The sequence below is a fragment of the Pteropus vampyrus genome, unplaced genomic scaffold, assembly GCF_000151845.1.
Source record: "Pteropus vampyrus isolate Shadow unplaced genomic scaffold, Pvam_2.0 Scaffold15, whole genome shotgun sequence".
NCBI lineage: Eukaryota > Metazoa > Chordata > Mammalia > Chiroptera > Pteropodidae > Pteropus > Pteropus vampyrus.
In genome coordinates this window covers 830,272-847,918 of record NW_011888796.1, presented here as the reverse complement: position 1 = coordinate 847,918, position 17,647 = coordinate 830,272, and the positions used below count along the sequence as shown (strand labels likewise).

The window sequence follows — 17,647 nt, the reverse complement described above, 5'->3', positions numbered from 1 at the left end:
ACTCAAATCCTTTAAAAATGTACATAATATCCTAAATATTTCATAGCAGATAGCCGTATGTCTTAGAGCTCACGCAGACCCAGGCTGGAAATCCAGCTCTAATACGAACTTTAGGAGCTTTCACAAGTTACTTAATTTCTCTAAGCATCAGTTTCCTCATATGTAAAATAAAGATAATAGTATTACCTCTACCTTAGGAAAGATTCTTTCAAGTATTAAATGTGATCATGTATGTAAATGTACATAACACATTATGAAACTCCCCCAAATAATATCTACTAAATAACATAATCAAATACTAGCTATTTTTATTGTTAAACATTTATTTTTATAAATCACAGTGTCTCAGCTGAATGTCAGATGAGACAGACCTAATTAATATGGTCAACAATGGGGAGCACTGTCAATTTTTGAGGGACCAGCAGGGGATGTGCAAAAATGAGTTAAGTTTTAGGAATTTTATATTATATTGGCAGTGGTGACTAGTAAGTATTAAAGCTGAAAAGAACAAAAATTTGAGAAGCACCTATTGGAACCAAATTTTCTACAAAGACCAAGGTAATAGGCCAAAGTAATAAAAATATGTTTTTAATCCCTAGAATTACTTCATTTTAACCAGAAACAATATAGTATCTATTTTTTACACTAATGCCCTACCTGTTCTCTGCATTATAGAACCCTCAGCGGTTACTTATCAATGTCCTTTCTTTATTCTTTGGTACTTAGTTATGACAATTAGCACAAAACCTTCAAATTCCTTGTCTTTCTAGACTACAGATAACACTGGCTATTTTCCAAGCAGCAAATAAGACATATAAAGTTCTTAGCAGAGGGCCTGGTACACATTACATGCTAAATAAATGTTAAAAAATTAATTATTTTAGTTATTAAGATTAAAAAGGCACACATAATACGTTCTTATTAAATATTTTTAATGAATAAACAAACAAGATACTGTGTGGAACAAGTTAACTTTACAGCAAAACACAGAAATACAATTTATCATCTAAGGAACAACCAGAGTTGTATTATGTGCTCAGAAACTGCTAACATTCGGCTTTTAATTCTTTAGAAAAGATCCAGAAAAATTGGCCTGCCCTATAAGAAGAAAAGAGAAAGAAAAATATAAAAGGCAACTTAGAAACAGCACCTCCCTGCAAGCAATGGGCCCTACTTAGGATCCTAACTGCCAAAGACTAACTGAGCATCTCTGGGCAAGTCACTTTCCTATTTCTCTATTCCTTTTCCATAAAATGAAGATTTTTTTTTTCCCACCTGCCTGATTCGATAAGGAAGAAAGAAGATATAAAAAAGGTTACCTAATGCAATATTTCTCAAGCTTCAATCTTGATCACCTTTTGATTTTTGCCTTATCCACATAACACTTTCACCACTATTTTTCTTTAAATTGACTTTTTAAATTTTAACCTAACCTTAATCAATAAATCCATTAAAAACAATACTTTATACATGCTAGTTAACTTTTCTAATAGGTATAAAATAAATGTATTATTAAAATTTAAATATTCATTCAAAGATTACCTAAAATCAGCTTACATACCCACATTTTGGCAAATAGTAATCTAATTCTTATGATTTAAAATAAAAAATTTTAAAGGGCAAGGAATTAAATAGAAAAGAAATGTAATTTAATATTCTCACAATAATCTAAGGGTTAATCCTAACAGATTAATATTCAGTTCTCTAATTATAAGAAACAATGTGGGCACCAAAAATTGAAAACAGAATTGATACCTTCTTAACCTACATAATCTTAATTTGAATTAGGATTTTAGTTCCTTTAATTTTAAAAGACTTTAATTCCACCCTTGAGTATATAAATCCAGACTAAAACAATAAGAAAAGCAATTACTTCTTTCTTGAAACCATGAAAAAAAATTAAAATTAAATGCTATTTATTAGTAATAGAAGTGCTCAATGCATGAGAAAATAAATTTATCCATTTCTTAACTCAGAAAGCATTATCCATTTGTCTCAAGTTTTACTGATCAATAAAGTTTCCCTCATCTAAATGATTCCAACCATATTTGACAGCCAAATCTATCAATTATCAGTGAATGTGCACACTCTTGCACCTGGGCTGTAACCTCCTTTCAATGTAACTGAAGGTTGCTGCTCTTAGAAACTCTTAGTAATCAAAAACATTGGGGGTAAGTCAAGTCAGTGATGCTCTTTTGAAAAATACTGAACATAAAGACTTTTTGATATGATAATAATGTCTAATGAGACTGGTGGTCATCAGTTAAACCTCACTAGGTTATTTTAAAGCAGAAGTAACAAACTCCTGGCATAATTCTATTTGGCAATCTTTGATAGATTTCACTTAGCTGACTGAAGAACAAGTGTTTGGAAAAATAACATGTATCTATAAATATCCATGTTACCTTATCCTTATCACATGATCTCTATAATTTACCAAAGCAATGTCCTCCAAGGCCATCTCTTGAGGCTTCTATCACACTAAAGCTCATAGGCAAGAGGATTTTTGCTATGTTAAGTACTATAACCCAGAGAAAAATCAGATATCTATTAAAGTATCATAAATCAGAGGGGAAAAATTTTAAAAATTTACTGTTGCAAAAAATAAATGCTCTTAAAATATAAGCTTGAGAGCATAGCTCCTGTCTTATATTCACTCGAAAACTATGTGTTGAATAAACAGACCAAAGAATAAAACTTAACACCTTCAAAGCAATGGAATATCAGTAAAGGAAAAAGCCCAGAAGAATGTCCAAGAATTGATTGCCTAATCACCTTGCCAAAATGTATATACTATGATAGCTTTTCATAGTCAAAATCTGTCCTACCACTGGCCATATTTCTCCTTTAAAATTAAAGGAACTCTAATTAGGAGTTTACATTCCAATTAAACACATGAGAAGTTTTAATAAAGTCTGACTTATTTAACTGGGTAAATAAAGCCAAACACTACCTGTAGATAATACGCTCTTAGATCAACTTTTTTTATAAAAACCCGATTCCACACTATGTGATATAACTTGTGACTGGGCAACAGGAAATGATCATTAATTAATGAATTCAAATTAAGCATAGTTATTATCATAGCTATTATATGATGCTTAAAAATATGCTTTGATGACAATATTGGGGTTGAGGCTTATTCACAAAGCATTTTTAACAGTATCTCACTGAGATCTTGCTCAGTTTTTCACACTGCACTCTGCCGTGTGCAATAAATGTTAGATGTTGATGGTGTCAATCTCCTAAAAGCTTTTTGTGAGCTTCAACTTAAACAACAATAACAGTTGCAGCCACAGGAGCAACCAGAGCAACAGCATGGCCTAGGCCCTTGTATTAAGAACTTTACTAATGTTATTTCATTCAGTCCTCACCATGACCCTGTGAGGTATTACTGTCATCATATGGATGAGGAAACAGAGAGGATTAGTGACTGTCAAAGGTACCCCAGCTAGTAAGTAGTTGAGTTGATAGTCACCCCCAGGCAGCCTGACTCCAGGGTTCATGCTCTTAATCTCTATATATAACTGTTGATACTTAACAATAATCAATAAAGTCAGAGATCCATGTGAAATAGAAATAGGACTAAATAGTTATCCCAGTTTTAAATAGAAGGCAGAGTTACAACCCAAGTCAGATACACCCAGAGCTACATTCTGACTGGGCTCCCAATCAGATCCCAAAAGTATAAAGGACTTCATTCTAGGAAAAAGAGAAGCATAAGAAGAGGCAACGGAAAGTACTAGGTGCAACCAAAGACTTTAAAAAATATGTGTACTAACATAACCTCCTTGATGTGGGTGGGATCTCATGTAAACAGCAATTCAATATACACTGTTCCTCAACTCCCTCAAAGAATACACATAAACATTCTAAAAAAGAAACTGCAAACATCAAGCATAAGCTATTCTTTATAAAAAAATAATGTTCATTCAAACCCACATCGTTTACAGAGTACCTTCACATATAACATTTCACTGAATACTACTGCCCTGTTAGGTAGTGAGGGCAATTTGCTACCCCCATTTTACAGATGAGGAGTGAAGGGACTTACCTTCACATTTTGTGACTAGTAGCGCCTCTAACTCATGTCATGTGACACTAAATCCCAGGCTCCTTCTATACCACATGTACCTCCTAATTCCACATCAAAAGGCACAAAGCTATCCTGTCTGCCCCATTTGCACAGGTCCATTCTCAATATTGTTGAGTGCCAGCTAATGACATCATGAGTTATAAGTACAAAAGGGAAAAGAAACTCAGCATTTTCTCTGAGAGGCCTGGCACTCTGTTCAGCACCTAACCTAAACTGCCTAACCTAAACAGCCCTTCAGGTAGGTGCTGGTATTCCCATTGCATAGATCAGGAAACAAACTCAGTGGGGTTCAACAATTTGACACAGCAGTGATTTAACCACATGTATGCTATACCACACTGCCTCACATATTACAGTAGTGCTCTTTTCGAATCAACAATAAAGAAAAATACGTTTAAGTTAAAATATTTTAATGTTTTAAAATGTAAAAAAACCACGCTGCCACTTGTTGCTGTCACAATCTCACTTCCCAGCAGAGCACCTTTTCTCATTCCTGATTTTCTCTGGCTTACTCTTAATATCTGCTTAAAAATGCCTCTCATTGTGCCCTTGAAAAAAGGCTAGCTGTTAGAACAAAAAAGTAATGATGTATCCTTAATAGTATTTTATAAGGCCACAAGAATAATGCAATTATTACTTTTGCCCTAGGTCTAAGTTAACTCTACCAAATAGTATTTGTCGGTTATAAGAAATGTGAGCCTGCCAAGCAATTAGGAAATGAAAACTGAACAAACTATGAACAATCATTTTAATTACTGCTTTCTGAAGGCTTTAACCCATCCAAACAAGATACAACAACAAAATGCATCAAAGTAATCTCATTATCACCCTAGATTCTGGCCTCCCACCACCTTATTGTGAGGCATTAGGGACAAACTTTAACCTCAAAATATTTTGTGCCCCTCCCCTCAGGTGTTAACTGCTAAAGAAGGACAATGATAAAAAAGAAACGTGATACTTTACTTTTAAACATGGAAAGATTGTTGAAAGACTCTGCAGAACAAAATGTAATTAGCTTTAACAAGTTAAGCTGTATTTATGATTCCCTGAAAGGGCTACCTTATCTGAAGCAAACAGGAAGAACTTTCTGTTAGCATAAATTGTACTCCTAATGGAAAGTGAAGAGCTAAAAAGGCTTTTAACTAAAACTCCATGTTCATGGAACGAATTAAAAGTTAAGTCTATCTAAGCTAAATTGGAGGGGTAAGTGGAAAAGCCAGTTGGAAGGACTAGGAATAAGGGCAGGAATAGATAAAAAGGAAACAGGAAGAATGGAGCTAGAGGCAGTGTGAGGAGGAGGAAAAATAAGGGGGAAAGAAGAGTGGAACCCAGAAAGTTCTGATGGAGATGGGCAACTCAGACCTAGAAAAGGAAACGAATGCCTAGAACTAAAAGGTTTGTCAGAGCCTGCACTGTGGAAATGACCTTGGCTTCTACAGTCTAAAATTAGGATAAAGGAAATTAACTGGCCAAAACTAGAGAAAATGAGGTTAAGACATAGTGGAAGGTCCTGAACAAGGGTAACTGGTAGAGAACGGAGGCAACTTTTTTACTGCTTTTGAAAAAGTTAACTTTAAATGGGTGAATTGTATGGCATGTGAAATCTATCTTAATAAATTTGTTATTTTTAAAAAATGTGTTAAACTGGGCAATGTATGACTGTATTTATGATTTAATGAACATGATTAGTTCAGTCATATAAAAAAGTACCCCTCAAATTCCCTCACCGATTAGGGCGAGTTTACTTGTGTCTGGGAAGGAGACAGGAGGATTATGAATTGAGAAGAAGCACTAAGGGAAAAACCAGGAGCTTTTAGAGATCTTCTCCCATTTTGCCTTTGGCCGTGTGGGAGAAGAAAGCTTTTGTTTGGGGTATGCCTTGAAATGGAATATCAGGTTTCTTCGGGGGATGATCTAAGGCCAAAAGCTACCTAATCAAAGAGAAAACGATCTAGGGTGGAAAAGTCAAGTAAGTTCTGGAGAAACCCCAGAAGGTTTATCGTGAAATGATCACACAGATATTATCTCTGCTACCCCCAAATTGGACTGCACACCCCATGTCACTTCCGAATCTTACTCGCGAAGAAGACGGATGGATGCTTTGCCATGATCCCAGAAGTTTCTGGCGAGCTGCCTACTGACATAAATTAGAAAACCGTTTGGGGACCCGCCTGAGTGAAGCGAAGCGCCACGTCCAGCACTGGGCTCCCCCTTTCCTCCCGCTCAATGTAGGAAAAGGGACGCAGGAGGGCAAAAGACGAGCGGGAACGCTAGATCACCGGTCTTCGCCCTCCTCCCCTTAGCCGGGTTTCCGGGAGCCGCCCCCAGCGTACCCCCATCCCCACTTGTCTGCCTTGGGCCCGCGACCCTAGGAAAGAGGGCGGCGGCGCCGGCGAGCTCCCCCTCGGGCAGCAGGCGTACCTCCCCCAGGGCAGCTGTCGCCGCGGCCGGTCCGGCCCCGGCCTCCCCGAGAGCAATAGGCTATCGATTCAGCTGCCTGTCGCTAGGAGCCCAGGGGAGAGCGAGGCCTACACCGCCTGGCCGGAACCCCGGCCTCGATTTCGCCACTTTCCCCACACCAGCGGGGGAGGCTGGGGGCATCCAAGCCCAGCTGGGTGGGAGGGAGGAGGAGCGGAGATCACCTGCAACGGCAGCCGCTGAGGAGGGGGGGTGCGGGCGCGGGGCTCCCGCCAACAAGTCTCCCGGGGTCGCCCACCCGCCACCCCCTGCCTCACAAGTTGCGCATTCAAGTTCAGGCCGGCTCCTCTTTTCCTCCAGAGCCTTCCGCACTCCCGAAACCATAATAAAAACAAGACGTAAAGAGATGGAGCTGGGCCCTTAAGGGCGCTGAGGAGGGCGGCCAACAGCACCCGCCCGCCAGTCACCTCCCCTCCGCTCACCCAGACAGCCCCCGAGTCGCAGCCCCCTACCCCTCCCGAGGCCGGCCCTGTCACCGCCCAGCCCCAAGGCCCTTCTCCAGGTCGCCAGCGACTAGGGCTCGAGCTCCCTCTTGCCTCAGGCGCGCCTCGGCCTCCTCCCCCTCCAATCTCCAAAATGCCCCCCGCACCTTTTAAAGTACGCGGAGGAAGAGTTTCCCATCAAACTTTGTCAAGCGGTAACCTCGCCCCCCTCCCGACCCACACTTTTGGGGGCAGTCAGCAGGAGAGATCACTTTACACTTGGGATAAAGCGAATTAAGGACCTGTCAACCATTTTGGGTCTTTTTTATAGAAGACATCCACCCCTTCCCCTCCTTCCCTCCCTCCCCCTGCAATGGTTTTAATTTGACACCAAACCTTCCCACCGCAGAAGGGGGGTTGAGGAGGGAGGGGGTGGGGGATGGAGGGCAGGAGGAGGGTAGCGAGGGAGAGCGAAAGGGGGAGGTTGGAAAGAGGCCGGGAGGCGCGGGGAGGGGAAGGGGGTTGATTTACCTGAGACCAGCCACTGGCCTCCATTGTTGGAGAATTCAATGGCATTGACACAGCCGAAGTGGCCGAGGAGGTCCTTCTTGTAGAGGTTTCTGCAGCCCCGCAGGCGTCTCCTCTGAAAGTCCTGAGTGAGCAGGGGGTCCCCATGCAAGCCCCGCTGGGACAAGAAGCCCACCACTGACCTCATGCTGCCCCCCAGGCCAGCTCTCCTCTTCATCCTGGAACCGCCGCCGCTGCTGCTCGCGCCGCCGCCCCTCCCTCGGCCTCACGCGCGGCCGCCGCGCTCCCCCCACCCAACCCTCCCCCCGCGCAGCGATCCGGATGGTTCTTTAACCAGCCATGGCAGACGGAACGAGGTGTGCAGACACTCGGTGGCGTTCGCGGCTTCCTGATGGTCCCCTCCCTCCCTTTCCCCTCTAGGCTCCTCCCCCTCCTTCTCCGCCTCCTCCAGCAGCTGATCCCCAGCTGCGGCCGTGCTTCCGCGATCCGCGGCCTTTCCGCCGGTCGCCGGCGCCGGGAGAACGCGGGCGGCGGCTGCCCTTCCCCCGCCGAGGGCTGCTGGCCGGAAGAACGCAGGCGGCTTGGTCAGGAGACCGCGGGCGGCTGCTCAGTTTTCCCGCCGCAGCTCCTCCCTGTGCGAGGGTCGGATGGCGCTGAGGGTCGGGTGGCGCTGGGCGGAGGCGCCGCTGCACCCCCTGAGCGCTGCACTCTGTTAAGTTGAAGGCGCGTAACAATCAAAGTGGCCGCGGGGCTGCGGGCTCGTCTTCCTCCCCCGGCTGCCGGCGGTCCATCGCCGCCTGGAGGCCCAGCGTCGGGACGAATTCGGCTCCCCGCTCTGTTTTTCGGCGGAGAGAATGCAGCCCGATAGGGCAAGGAGGTGAGGGAGGACTGCGGCAGAGGCTCCAGTCGCCTTCCCTCAGTGGGCCTCATCCTGGGCCCGCCCGAGCCCTGTCCAGGGGAAGGGAATCAGGAGATATAACTGGACACTTGGGGTAAGGTTGCCTGGGAATTTTATTGATGCACCCCTTCCTACGCTTGCCAAATAAATTTTTAACACGGCCCCTCCCCTACCCCGCCCCATTCTCTGCTCTATTCTCCCTTCCTCCAGCCATTCAGTAAAAAGGATAAATTGTTCTGTCTGGTAAATAATAGAGTGGTATATGGGAAAAGAGGGTAAGGAGGAGGAATTCTTAAGAAGTGAGAAGAAATTTTTCAAAACTGAGTTGAGAAACCTTTGAGAAGCAGAAAGTACTGCGTCCGTTAGTTCCAGGTTCATTTGCATTATTCGAAAATAGGAATATACGTTATTTAATCGGGTGCGGTGAGCTCCTCTTCAGGGTCTTGAGTGTGGGGCTCTGAGGCTGTACAGCCGTTAACCAGCAGCTGGTTCCAGGCCAGAAGTAGCTGCACTTCAGTAGGCTGCGAGCCTCCGCCCTGACCCCCAGTGAGGTGACTGGGTGTTAAGTGCTTTGGAATTCTACCAGATATAGTAAAAAGCCCCCTTTTCAATGTTTTGGAGTACTTTTCCTAAAAGCTAAACTCTGTCATTTAACAGTAATAAATTACTAGAATAGGCAAGTGTCAGTTTTGCCCTTTCAGTTTCACAAGGATTACGTCTTCTGGACTAGAGATGGCACATGGGTAGTCAGTGGAGTACACTACCACAAAGGGGAACGTGGAAGAGATTCACCCATGAAGAAAAATCACCCACTACTTTTTGTACAATGACAAGATTAATCATAATAAGCAAGCAAATGTTTAAAAGTCAACATTATCACAAATATTGTTGAAATCAGCAGAAATTCACCAATTCCAGAAATTACGGTTTAAATGGAATAATATCCTTAAATAGGAAAATGTATAGTGCTTTAAAAAAAAAATCTCAGGATGCTTCACGATGTTTATTCATTATAATAGCCCCATAAAGATCAGTAGTATACCAGCTGATTAAAGATTTATAACACCCAACGTCTTTTCTTTATAGCAATATCATAACGTGTAATTAATTATTTATCTTTGTGATTATATCATAGTGTCCCGCACTCTGCTGTAAGCTCTCTAAGAGGAGGAACCATGTCTGTTCTTCTCATGGGGGTATGTCCAGAGCCAGCACGTGCTGGCCACTAAGTACATGAATGAATTTAAGGAGTGGAGAGGAATTTGGAGAAGGAGGTAATGACTTCAGTTGTAGATGCATTGAGTTTGAGGTATCTGTGCTTCGTTACAGTGGAGACAATTTCAAGGCCCGTTTGCCATCTCACTTTGCTTGACATACTTAATCCACATATTAAAAAATGGAGCCCTTTGGCTCCTTTCAGTTAATAGGATTTCATTTATACCTACTTTATTTGCCTGAATGGGGAAGATGGGCATAGTAACAGTGCGAAGTAGCCTTTATTGTGGCAATATATAAGACACATCCTTCTCTCTCCTCTTATGCATACCTCTTCTCCATACCTTGAAATGAGACTTGCTTTTCCCGTCTCTGGAATAACTGCCCCATTTACCTCAGCCTAAAAATAGACCAGGATCTGGTCACATGGCAGCCCAATTCTAGGACTTTACTGGAAACTTCCTTAATTTTTAGTGACCAGCAAGGACAGGAATGTAGGACCACTCAGTCTATTTATATCCTAAAGCTAGTCTGGGCAGCTTTTTGTAAGGAGGGTGCATAAAACCTCTTTCTCCTATTCTGAAAATTAGGTTGCCAGATAAAATACAGGATGCCCAATTCAATAAGAATTTCAGGTAAACAATGATAATTATAATAATAAGTATACTAAAAAAGTTATTCAAATACTGAAATACTTATTCATTGATTATCCAAAATTCATGTTGAATTGGGCATCCCGTACTACCATTTGCTAAATCTGGCAACCCTTCCTATGATATAACCTAACCTTAGAAGATCAAGCCCCATGGTATCTATTTGCTTTTATTAAGAATTTAACATACTCTTTTGGGTCATTTATTGCAAACTAATAATATTGTACATAACTATAACTTAGTTATGTACACTTAACTTTAATGACCATATGAATATGGTCTTTCTGATACAGGCATTTATGCTAAAACACCAGTATACTTAGCTTAAAAATAGCAAATGGAATTGAGATTCTTGAGTAATTTCTACTGCATAGAATGTGTGGAGAAAGAGGGAGAGGAGTGAAAAATTCCTATTTTTCTTACATAGGCTCAGAAACTTCTGTATATTAACATTCGTATTCAGGAATACTTGAAACACTGTTTTGAAAATTCATTCTGGAAACACCACGGTGTGAAAATTACTTAACATGGGAGCCCTTACTTAATTGCTGCATCAAGGGTTGAATACTGATCAGATGTAGAGTTCCCAGAAATTCATTTACTTCTTCAACTTCTATTTTGCTTGGCCCTGATATAACTTGAGAAAGAGTAAAGAATCTTTAAAAACTGACTAGATGCTAAGGAAACGCTTGAACATTAGAAATTGTTTAAAAAAAAACTAAGAAAATACTAAGTCCCTTCTCAAACATTTATTAAGTTTTAGCATATTAAGAGCTACATATGGATACTAACATGCTCAGAAATTTTTCACTTAAAAATATTTCCAATTTAAAAATAAAACTGCTCATAGATATTAATTCAAACAAATAATACATATTATATACATATATTTTAACTAATATTTAAATTTTAAAGGACAAGTTATTTCAAATAGCAGTCAATCTTAATTTTGGGAAAAAAGTAAAGAAACTGTTCTATTTAAATACAGATTTCTCCAACAAGATCTATAGGACATATATCCTTTCATTTTTTAAATAATAATTTTATTAGATGTAATTGACATACCATAAAATTCACCCTTTTAAAGTCCATAATTCAGTGGCTTAGTATATTCACAATGTGGTACAGCCATCACCACTATCTAATTCCAGAACTCTTTCATCACCCCAAAGAGAAACCCTACTCACATTAGCAATCACTCTCCAATCCTCCCTCCCTTTAGCCCTTGGCAACCACTTATCTACTTACTGTCTCTACAGATTTGTCTGTTCTGGATATTTCATGAGTCGAATCATAGAAGATGTGGTCTTTGTGTCTGGCTTCTTTCATTTTGCATGATGTTTTCAAGTTCATCCTTGTAGCATGTATCAGTACTCCATTTTTTCTAGACCAAATTAGGTTCCATTGCATGGCTATACCACATTTTGTTCATTCATTCATCAGTTAATGGATTTTTGGGCTGTTTCCACTTTTTGGCTGTTGTGAATAATGCTACTATGAATATTTGTATACAAATTTTTGTTTGGACATATATTTTCATTTGTCTTGGGTATGTATACTCAGTAGTGGAATTGCTAGATTATATAACTGTTTAACTTCGCGAGGAACTTCAAAACTGTTTTCCAAAACAGCTGACCATTTTACATTCCCACCAGCAATGTATGAGGGTTCAAAATTTTTCCATATTCTCACCAATCCCTGCTATTGTCCATCTTTTTCTTATAACTATATGAGTGAGTGAATGGTTTCTCATTATGGTTTTGATTTGCGATTTCCTGATGACTTTTGATATTGAACATTTTTTCATGTCCTTATTGGCCATTTGTATATCTTTTTTATGTTTGTTTATATATCTTCTTTGGAGAAATGTCTACTCAGAGCCATTCATCTCAAGGTGTTTTCTAATTTTCCTTGTGAATTCTTCCATGATCAATTTGTTATTAGTGTATTATTTAATCTTCACATATTTTTGAATTCCCCCAATTTTTTTGTTATAGTTTCTAATTCATTTTTTATTTTTATTTATTATTATTGCCTACAGCACCTGGTCTTCCTGGGTGGTCTCCTCCAAGTACTAACGAGGCCTAACCCTGCTTAGCTTCTGAAATCAGACATCTGGCTTGTTCAGGGTGGCATGGCCGTAGACCTTGGACCGTGGCTCCACTGGGACGCGAACTCAGGACCTTCTGCATGTAAAGCAGACGTGCTGACCGCTACACTATGGAACCACGTCCTAATTCATATTTTAAGGGGGGCATTTTTCTCAGGTCTTGAAGTGAATACCCTGGCTGTGAAATAATTGAATTCAGTAATTAAATTGAATTTAGAATATTATTTATTACTAGAATTTTCAAATCACATTCCAACTTACTTTCCAGACATTTGCTTCAAGTTTGCCATGCATAATTCTTCATAATGAATGAAGAAACCTAGTTTGAAATAAGCTTTAGGGAGTGGAAGTGGACAGAAATTCTCGATGGCCAGAATTATTCATTTGATATTTACTCAATGATATTTTCTCCACTATTCTATGCCAATCACCTGGATTTTATATATTTGAAGTTTTCTTGACAAAAAACCCTAGGAGCCAGCTGTTTTTACTTATTTTTAATTTTAAGCTTCCATTTGAATAACCACTGATGAATGGCCTGAGAAACTGTTGAAAACAGTTATTGTTTACTGTACCAGGCATGCAATCCTATAGCCAATATTTCTTTTCCAGGGATGATCCCATGGATATATAATGTTTATTAAGCATCTTCGGTGTGCTAAACACCACTGAGAAAGTAACATTGGGCAATGATCCTTCCCCAAAGTAAAATATGCCCAAAAAGCAAGAAAATTCTTTGGTGCAGAAGTCAAATTTAAATTGTCTCTATGAGTTCAGTTGTAATCGAGGACACACTCCTAGAAAATGAACTGATCACAGCATGTGTTTATAAACTTGTTACCCTATCCTTTTGAACAAACTGCATAAACTCATGATGTGAGTATAATCAGCATTATTGACTACAGATCCCACTTAAGTTGGAGCTGGTGATATATCTGGCTATCTACAAGTCTGCTAGAAGATAATCGTTCAAATCACAAAATGATAAAAACCTGTGAGATATCAGATTTCTTCACCATTTATAGTTTTTGGGGTTTTTTTTTTGATGCAAGGCTCAGAGGTTTATTTATTGAATAGTATTGTTTTTATAAATCTAAAAAGCAAAATAATGTACTGTATAGGAATGCATTCATTTGTATTTAACATTTTAAAATTAAATTTATTGGGGTAACATTAATTAATAATACTATGTAAGTTTCAGGTATACAATTTTATAACACATCATCTCAATTTTCATTGTGTGCTTACCACCCAAAGTCCAGTCTCCTTCTTTCACCATACATTTCCCCCTAATTACCCATTTTATCTTCCCCCCACCCACTTCCTCCCTGGTAACCACTATGCTATTGTCTATGTCTGTGAGTTTGTTTGCTTTGTTTGTTCATTTGTTGCTTGCTGTTTCATATCCTCGTGGTTTGTTTTGATCATTGCATCTACAGCACCGAGAAGAGTTTCTGGCTCACTACGTTTTGGGTGAAGGAATCTTCCTGAAATGTCCCTACTCAAGGCTCCCTTTTCTGTCTTGTCAAGTCCAGGTTCCTTTATCTGCCTGTTAAGTTCCTCCATGATTTGTTTTCACCATATCTATAATTAGATTTCCTGTTACTCCTCATCATACACCCACCAAGTAGGCTGATAGCCCATCCCTCCCTACATGTCTCTATGCTCACACTGCCCTCCCAAATCCAATACATACTTCGCGGTCCACTTCTTCCATGAACTCTTTCTTCAACAAATCTAGGCCACATTATTTTTCCTGTCTTAAGATTCCTGTTATGTTCACAGTTGGCACCATAGTTTACCTTTTACATATTTAACATTTCTCTATCCCTGTGTAATTTTTAAAAGTACTTTATATACATTTTTTAATCTTCATAACAATCCCGTGTGGTTGGACATAAATGATAATTTATTCACTCAAGAAATTTTTATTGAACACTTACTATGTGCCACTGCCCTAGGTGGACACAAGGGATATAATAGTGAGCAAATAAGAAGACTCTGACCAATATTCGTAGTGCTTATAGGACAGAGACAAACTTTAATCAAATAATCAATCAAATCATGCAGTAAATATAAGATTACAACAATACTTTTATTGAGCACTTATTATGTAGCTGGCACTATTTCAAGTCCTTTACATATATTAGCTCATTTAATATTCTCAACCACCACCCCATAAAGAAAGTATTATTCCATGAGGAAAATAACAATTGTGGGACATAAAAGTATGCGATGACTCAGTTTTCACATATATTAAATGGAGTTGTTATGATAAATGAATCCATATTGGTAGAGCCCTTAAGTCAGTGCCTGACTTGTAGCAAACATGTCTGAGTATTAGCTATGAAGATGATGATGATGATTAATGATGATAATGATAGATTAAAATGGGAGAATCTTATTAGAGACATTAAGGAGAGCTATGATCTGAAGGACAGATAGGTGTAAATGAGGCCAAGTAGTGATTGGCTGGGGATGCTCCAAGCAAAGATAACAGCACATACAAAGGATCGGTGGGTGGAAAAACCTAAAGGAAGACCATTGTGACTCAAGATCATTGGGACAGGGAACATGGTATCAGATGAGGATGTAGTTAGATAGTTGCTAAATTCGGCAGGGGCTTGGCCATGGTAAGGATTTTAGTCTTCATCTAAAAGTCACGGAAAGGTTTCAGACAGGGGGCTTATATGATCAGATATGCATTTGATAAGAGTATTTTAGCTACTATGAGAAGAAAGGATTGGAGGGAGAGAGTGGATTAGAGTAGATGATTAGGAAGCACAGAAGATGATAATTTAGACAAGGCTAGTGGAGTTGGAGTGAAGTAAAAGGATTTAATATAAAAAGATAGAATTTGGCAATGGATTAGAGAGAGTGGATGATGAGGGACAAGACATCAAGGAAATGCCTAGATTTTTGACTTGCATGACTATTCACTGAAATAGAACCCCTGGGAAAAGTCTCTTTTGAGGGGAAAACCATAAATTCAGTTATAAATACATTGATTTTTGAGGTACCTCTGAGACTTCCAAGACTTGACAAGTAGCCTGAGCTCAGATACATGGTTGAGGCTAGAGTCTATAATATAGAGGTGGTGGTGAAGTCCTAGGTGTGAACAAAAATATTTCAGAAGTATCAAGGAGAAAGAAAAGCAAAGAAGTCTAGGACTGAGCTTTGAGAGATGCTTAGGGTTAATGCTTGGACGTAGGAGGATACACTTGCAAGGAATCAAAAGGAGTGACCAGAGGTATAAGAAAAATATTGGAAGTGTCATGGAAGCTGGGACAAGAAAGCACTTCAAAGAGAGAGTGGTCGATTGTGTCAATTGTTGCTTCAAAGTCAATAAGTCAACTGAAAAATGTAGGATTTGTTGACACCAAGATTTTACCAGTGAAATACCAAGGATCTCAATCAGAGTTCCTTTAGGGGTATGATAGGGTGGACCCCAGTGAGTAGAAGGAAAGGAAATGAAGGCAGTTAAGTAACTAGAAGGGAACCTAAGATCCAAGAATGTTTAAAAACCATTGAGAAAGACCCTATTCATAGGGAAAATTTGAAAAAAATTTATATAAATGTAACCAGACTGTATAGTTTACAGGGTGGAGTTCTGAGAAAGCAAGGCAGAGGGGATCCAAAGCACAGGAAAAGAATTTGGTCCCAGTTAGGAGGAAGGTTAGTGCCTCTCATTAAAACTGGAGAAGCAAGACAGGGTGGGCGCAGGTGAAAGCAGGATTATGTGTTTGGTAGTAAGAAGATGGGAGTACTCATCTATTTTATTTTTTCTGTGAAGGAGGAGGGCAAGGTCATCTGAGAGTGTGGGGGAGGAGCGGGAACCAAAGTTTGATGGAAGAGGGACTGTTTGAATTAACAGTGAAATGTAGGAGATTGAGATGACCTACCCTGGATGATTTTGAAGGCTGATTTGGAGATTCTCTAGAATTCATCTGCCCCATCGGCTGGCTTTCTAGAGCAGCGCCATAGAGAAAGCAGATAATTCAGTTCATTCAGGTTTGGGGATTTTCTAAATAGATGAATTAGGAAAAAAAAAAAAAAAGGAACGATGGAGTTTAGAGTCTTGGCAAAATAGTGAAATTATGAACCATGGATTCTAAGCTAAATTAGAAGGGAAAATGAGAAAGGAATAGAAAGAAAGCTGATTAGGATCAATGAGCGAGGGTCCCTATGAGGTCAAAGAAAGTTGTAGGAGTGGCTAACAGGCAACTTTGAAAGAGAAGAGATTGTGGCCAATGAAGATGCTTGAATTAAGATTCTGAAACTGGCACAATTATATAGATGATACTGTTATCAGGCCCAAGGGGTGATGAGAGAAGTGGTTCTGGCTCAGGTGGAGTCAAGGAGAAGGATGTTGAGGACATCAAGGAATGAGCAGCTCGGACACTAGGGGATGGATCATCTTTTTGATGGTTGAATTCACCCAGAGTAATGGCAGTGCTTGTGGTGGAAAGACATAATGAGCTAAAAAGTCTTTGCTTGAGTGAAGTGGGGCGTTACAGTGAGGGCAGTAAATAAAAGCAATTAGAAAAGGAAAAGAGTGGGGTAGGTATCATCGACCTCAAAGAAGCTGGCTCTTCTTTTTCTTTTTAAGTAGGAGTGAAAGAATAATGGCCAGGAAATACCAACGAGAAGCAAAACAACCCCGCCTTTGTTAAAGGAAAATTTTAAAAACAAAAAAGTAAATTGTGACTCTCGTACAGATATAAAATGAAATGCGTTAAAGATTTTAGTTAACCATTATTAATGTGAGAACTAGTAACATGTCCAAAAGTGAATCTATATTTATACCACAGGAAAATTGAAATGAGCTTGAAAATGTAGGCAAAACTGGCTTCTCCTCAAAGTGGGGGAGGCAAGTCAATTGAACTACATTGGACAAGACTTATTTGCATTTCTATAGACAAGAATTATTTTGCATTGCTATCAGTTACCTACAGTTTACAAAGTTGTAAAATAGGGCAAAATAGGGCAAAAGTTGTAAAATAGGGCAAAGTTGTAAAATCCGGTAAATCTGGTAATCCGGAAGGGTCTGCTCTAAAGAGTGCATAGTTTTTGATTCAAAATACCAGTTATATTTTTGCTTATTTCATATTTCCTTACACCTCTCACCCCTGAACTATGTGGAAAATTAAGAGTATAAACAGCACCATTTGGGTGGGCAATAGGAAAATGGTGTTTTTAAAGGAGTCAGATTTTAATAAAGAAAGAAATTGGAGAGAAAGTTTGGCA

General features: G+C 39.7%; 1 protein-coding gene across 3 annotated transcripts in view; it reads right to left on the bottom strand.

The window, feature by feature from the left end:
* The window catches only part of DCAF5 (DDB1 and CUL4 associated factor 5), a 90,164-nt gene extending 82,207 nt beyond the window's left edge, over positions 1-7,957 (bottom strand). For 2 of the 3 annotated variants that reach the window (XM_011383762.2, XM_023526861.1), the window contains exon 1: positions 7,528-7,957. In XM_011383762.2, coding sequence (XP_011382064.1) covers positions 7,528-7,741 — 214 coding nt within the window. In that variant the 5' untranslated portion in view covers positions 7,742-7,957. The remainder of the gene's footprint in view (positions 1-7,527) is intronic. The other variant, XM_011383772.2, reaches the window with a different exon arrangement.
* Between the last annotated feature and the right edge of the window lie 9,690 nt (positions 7,958-17,647).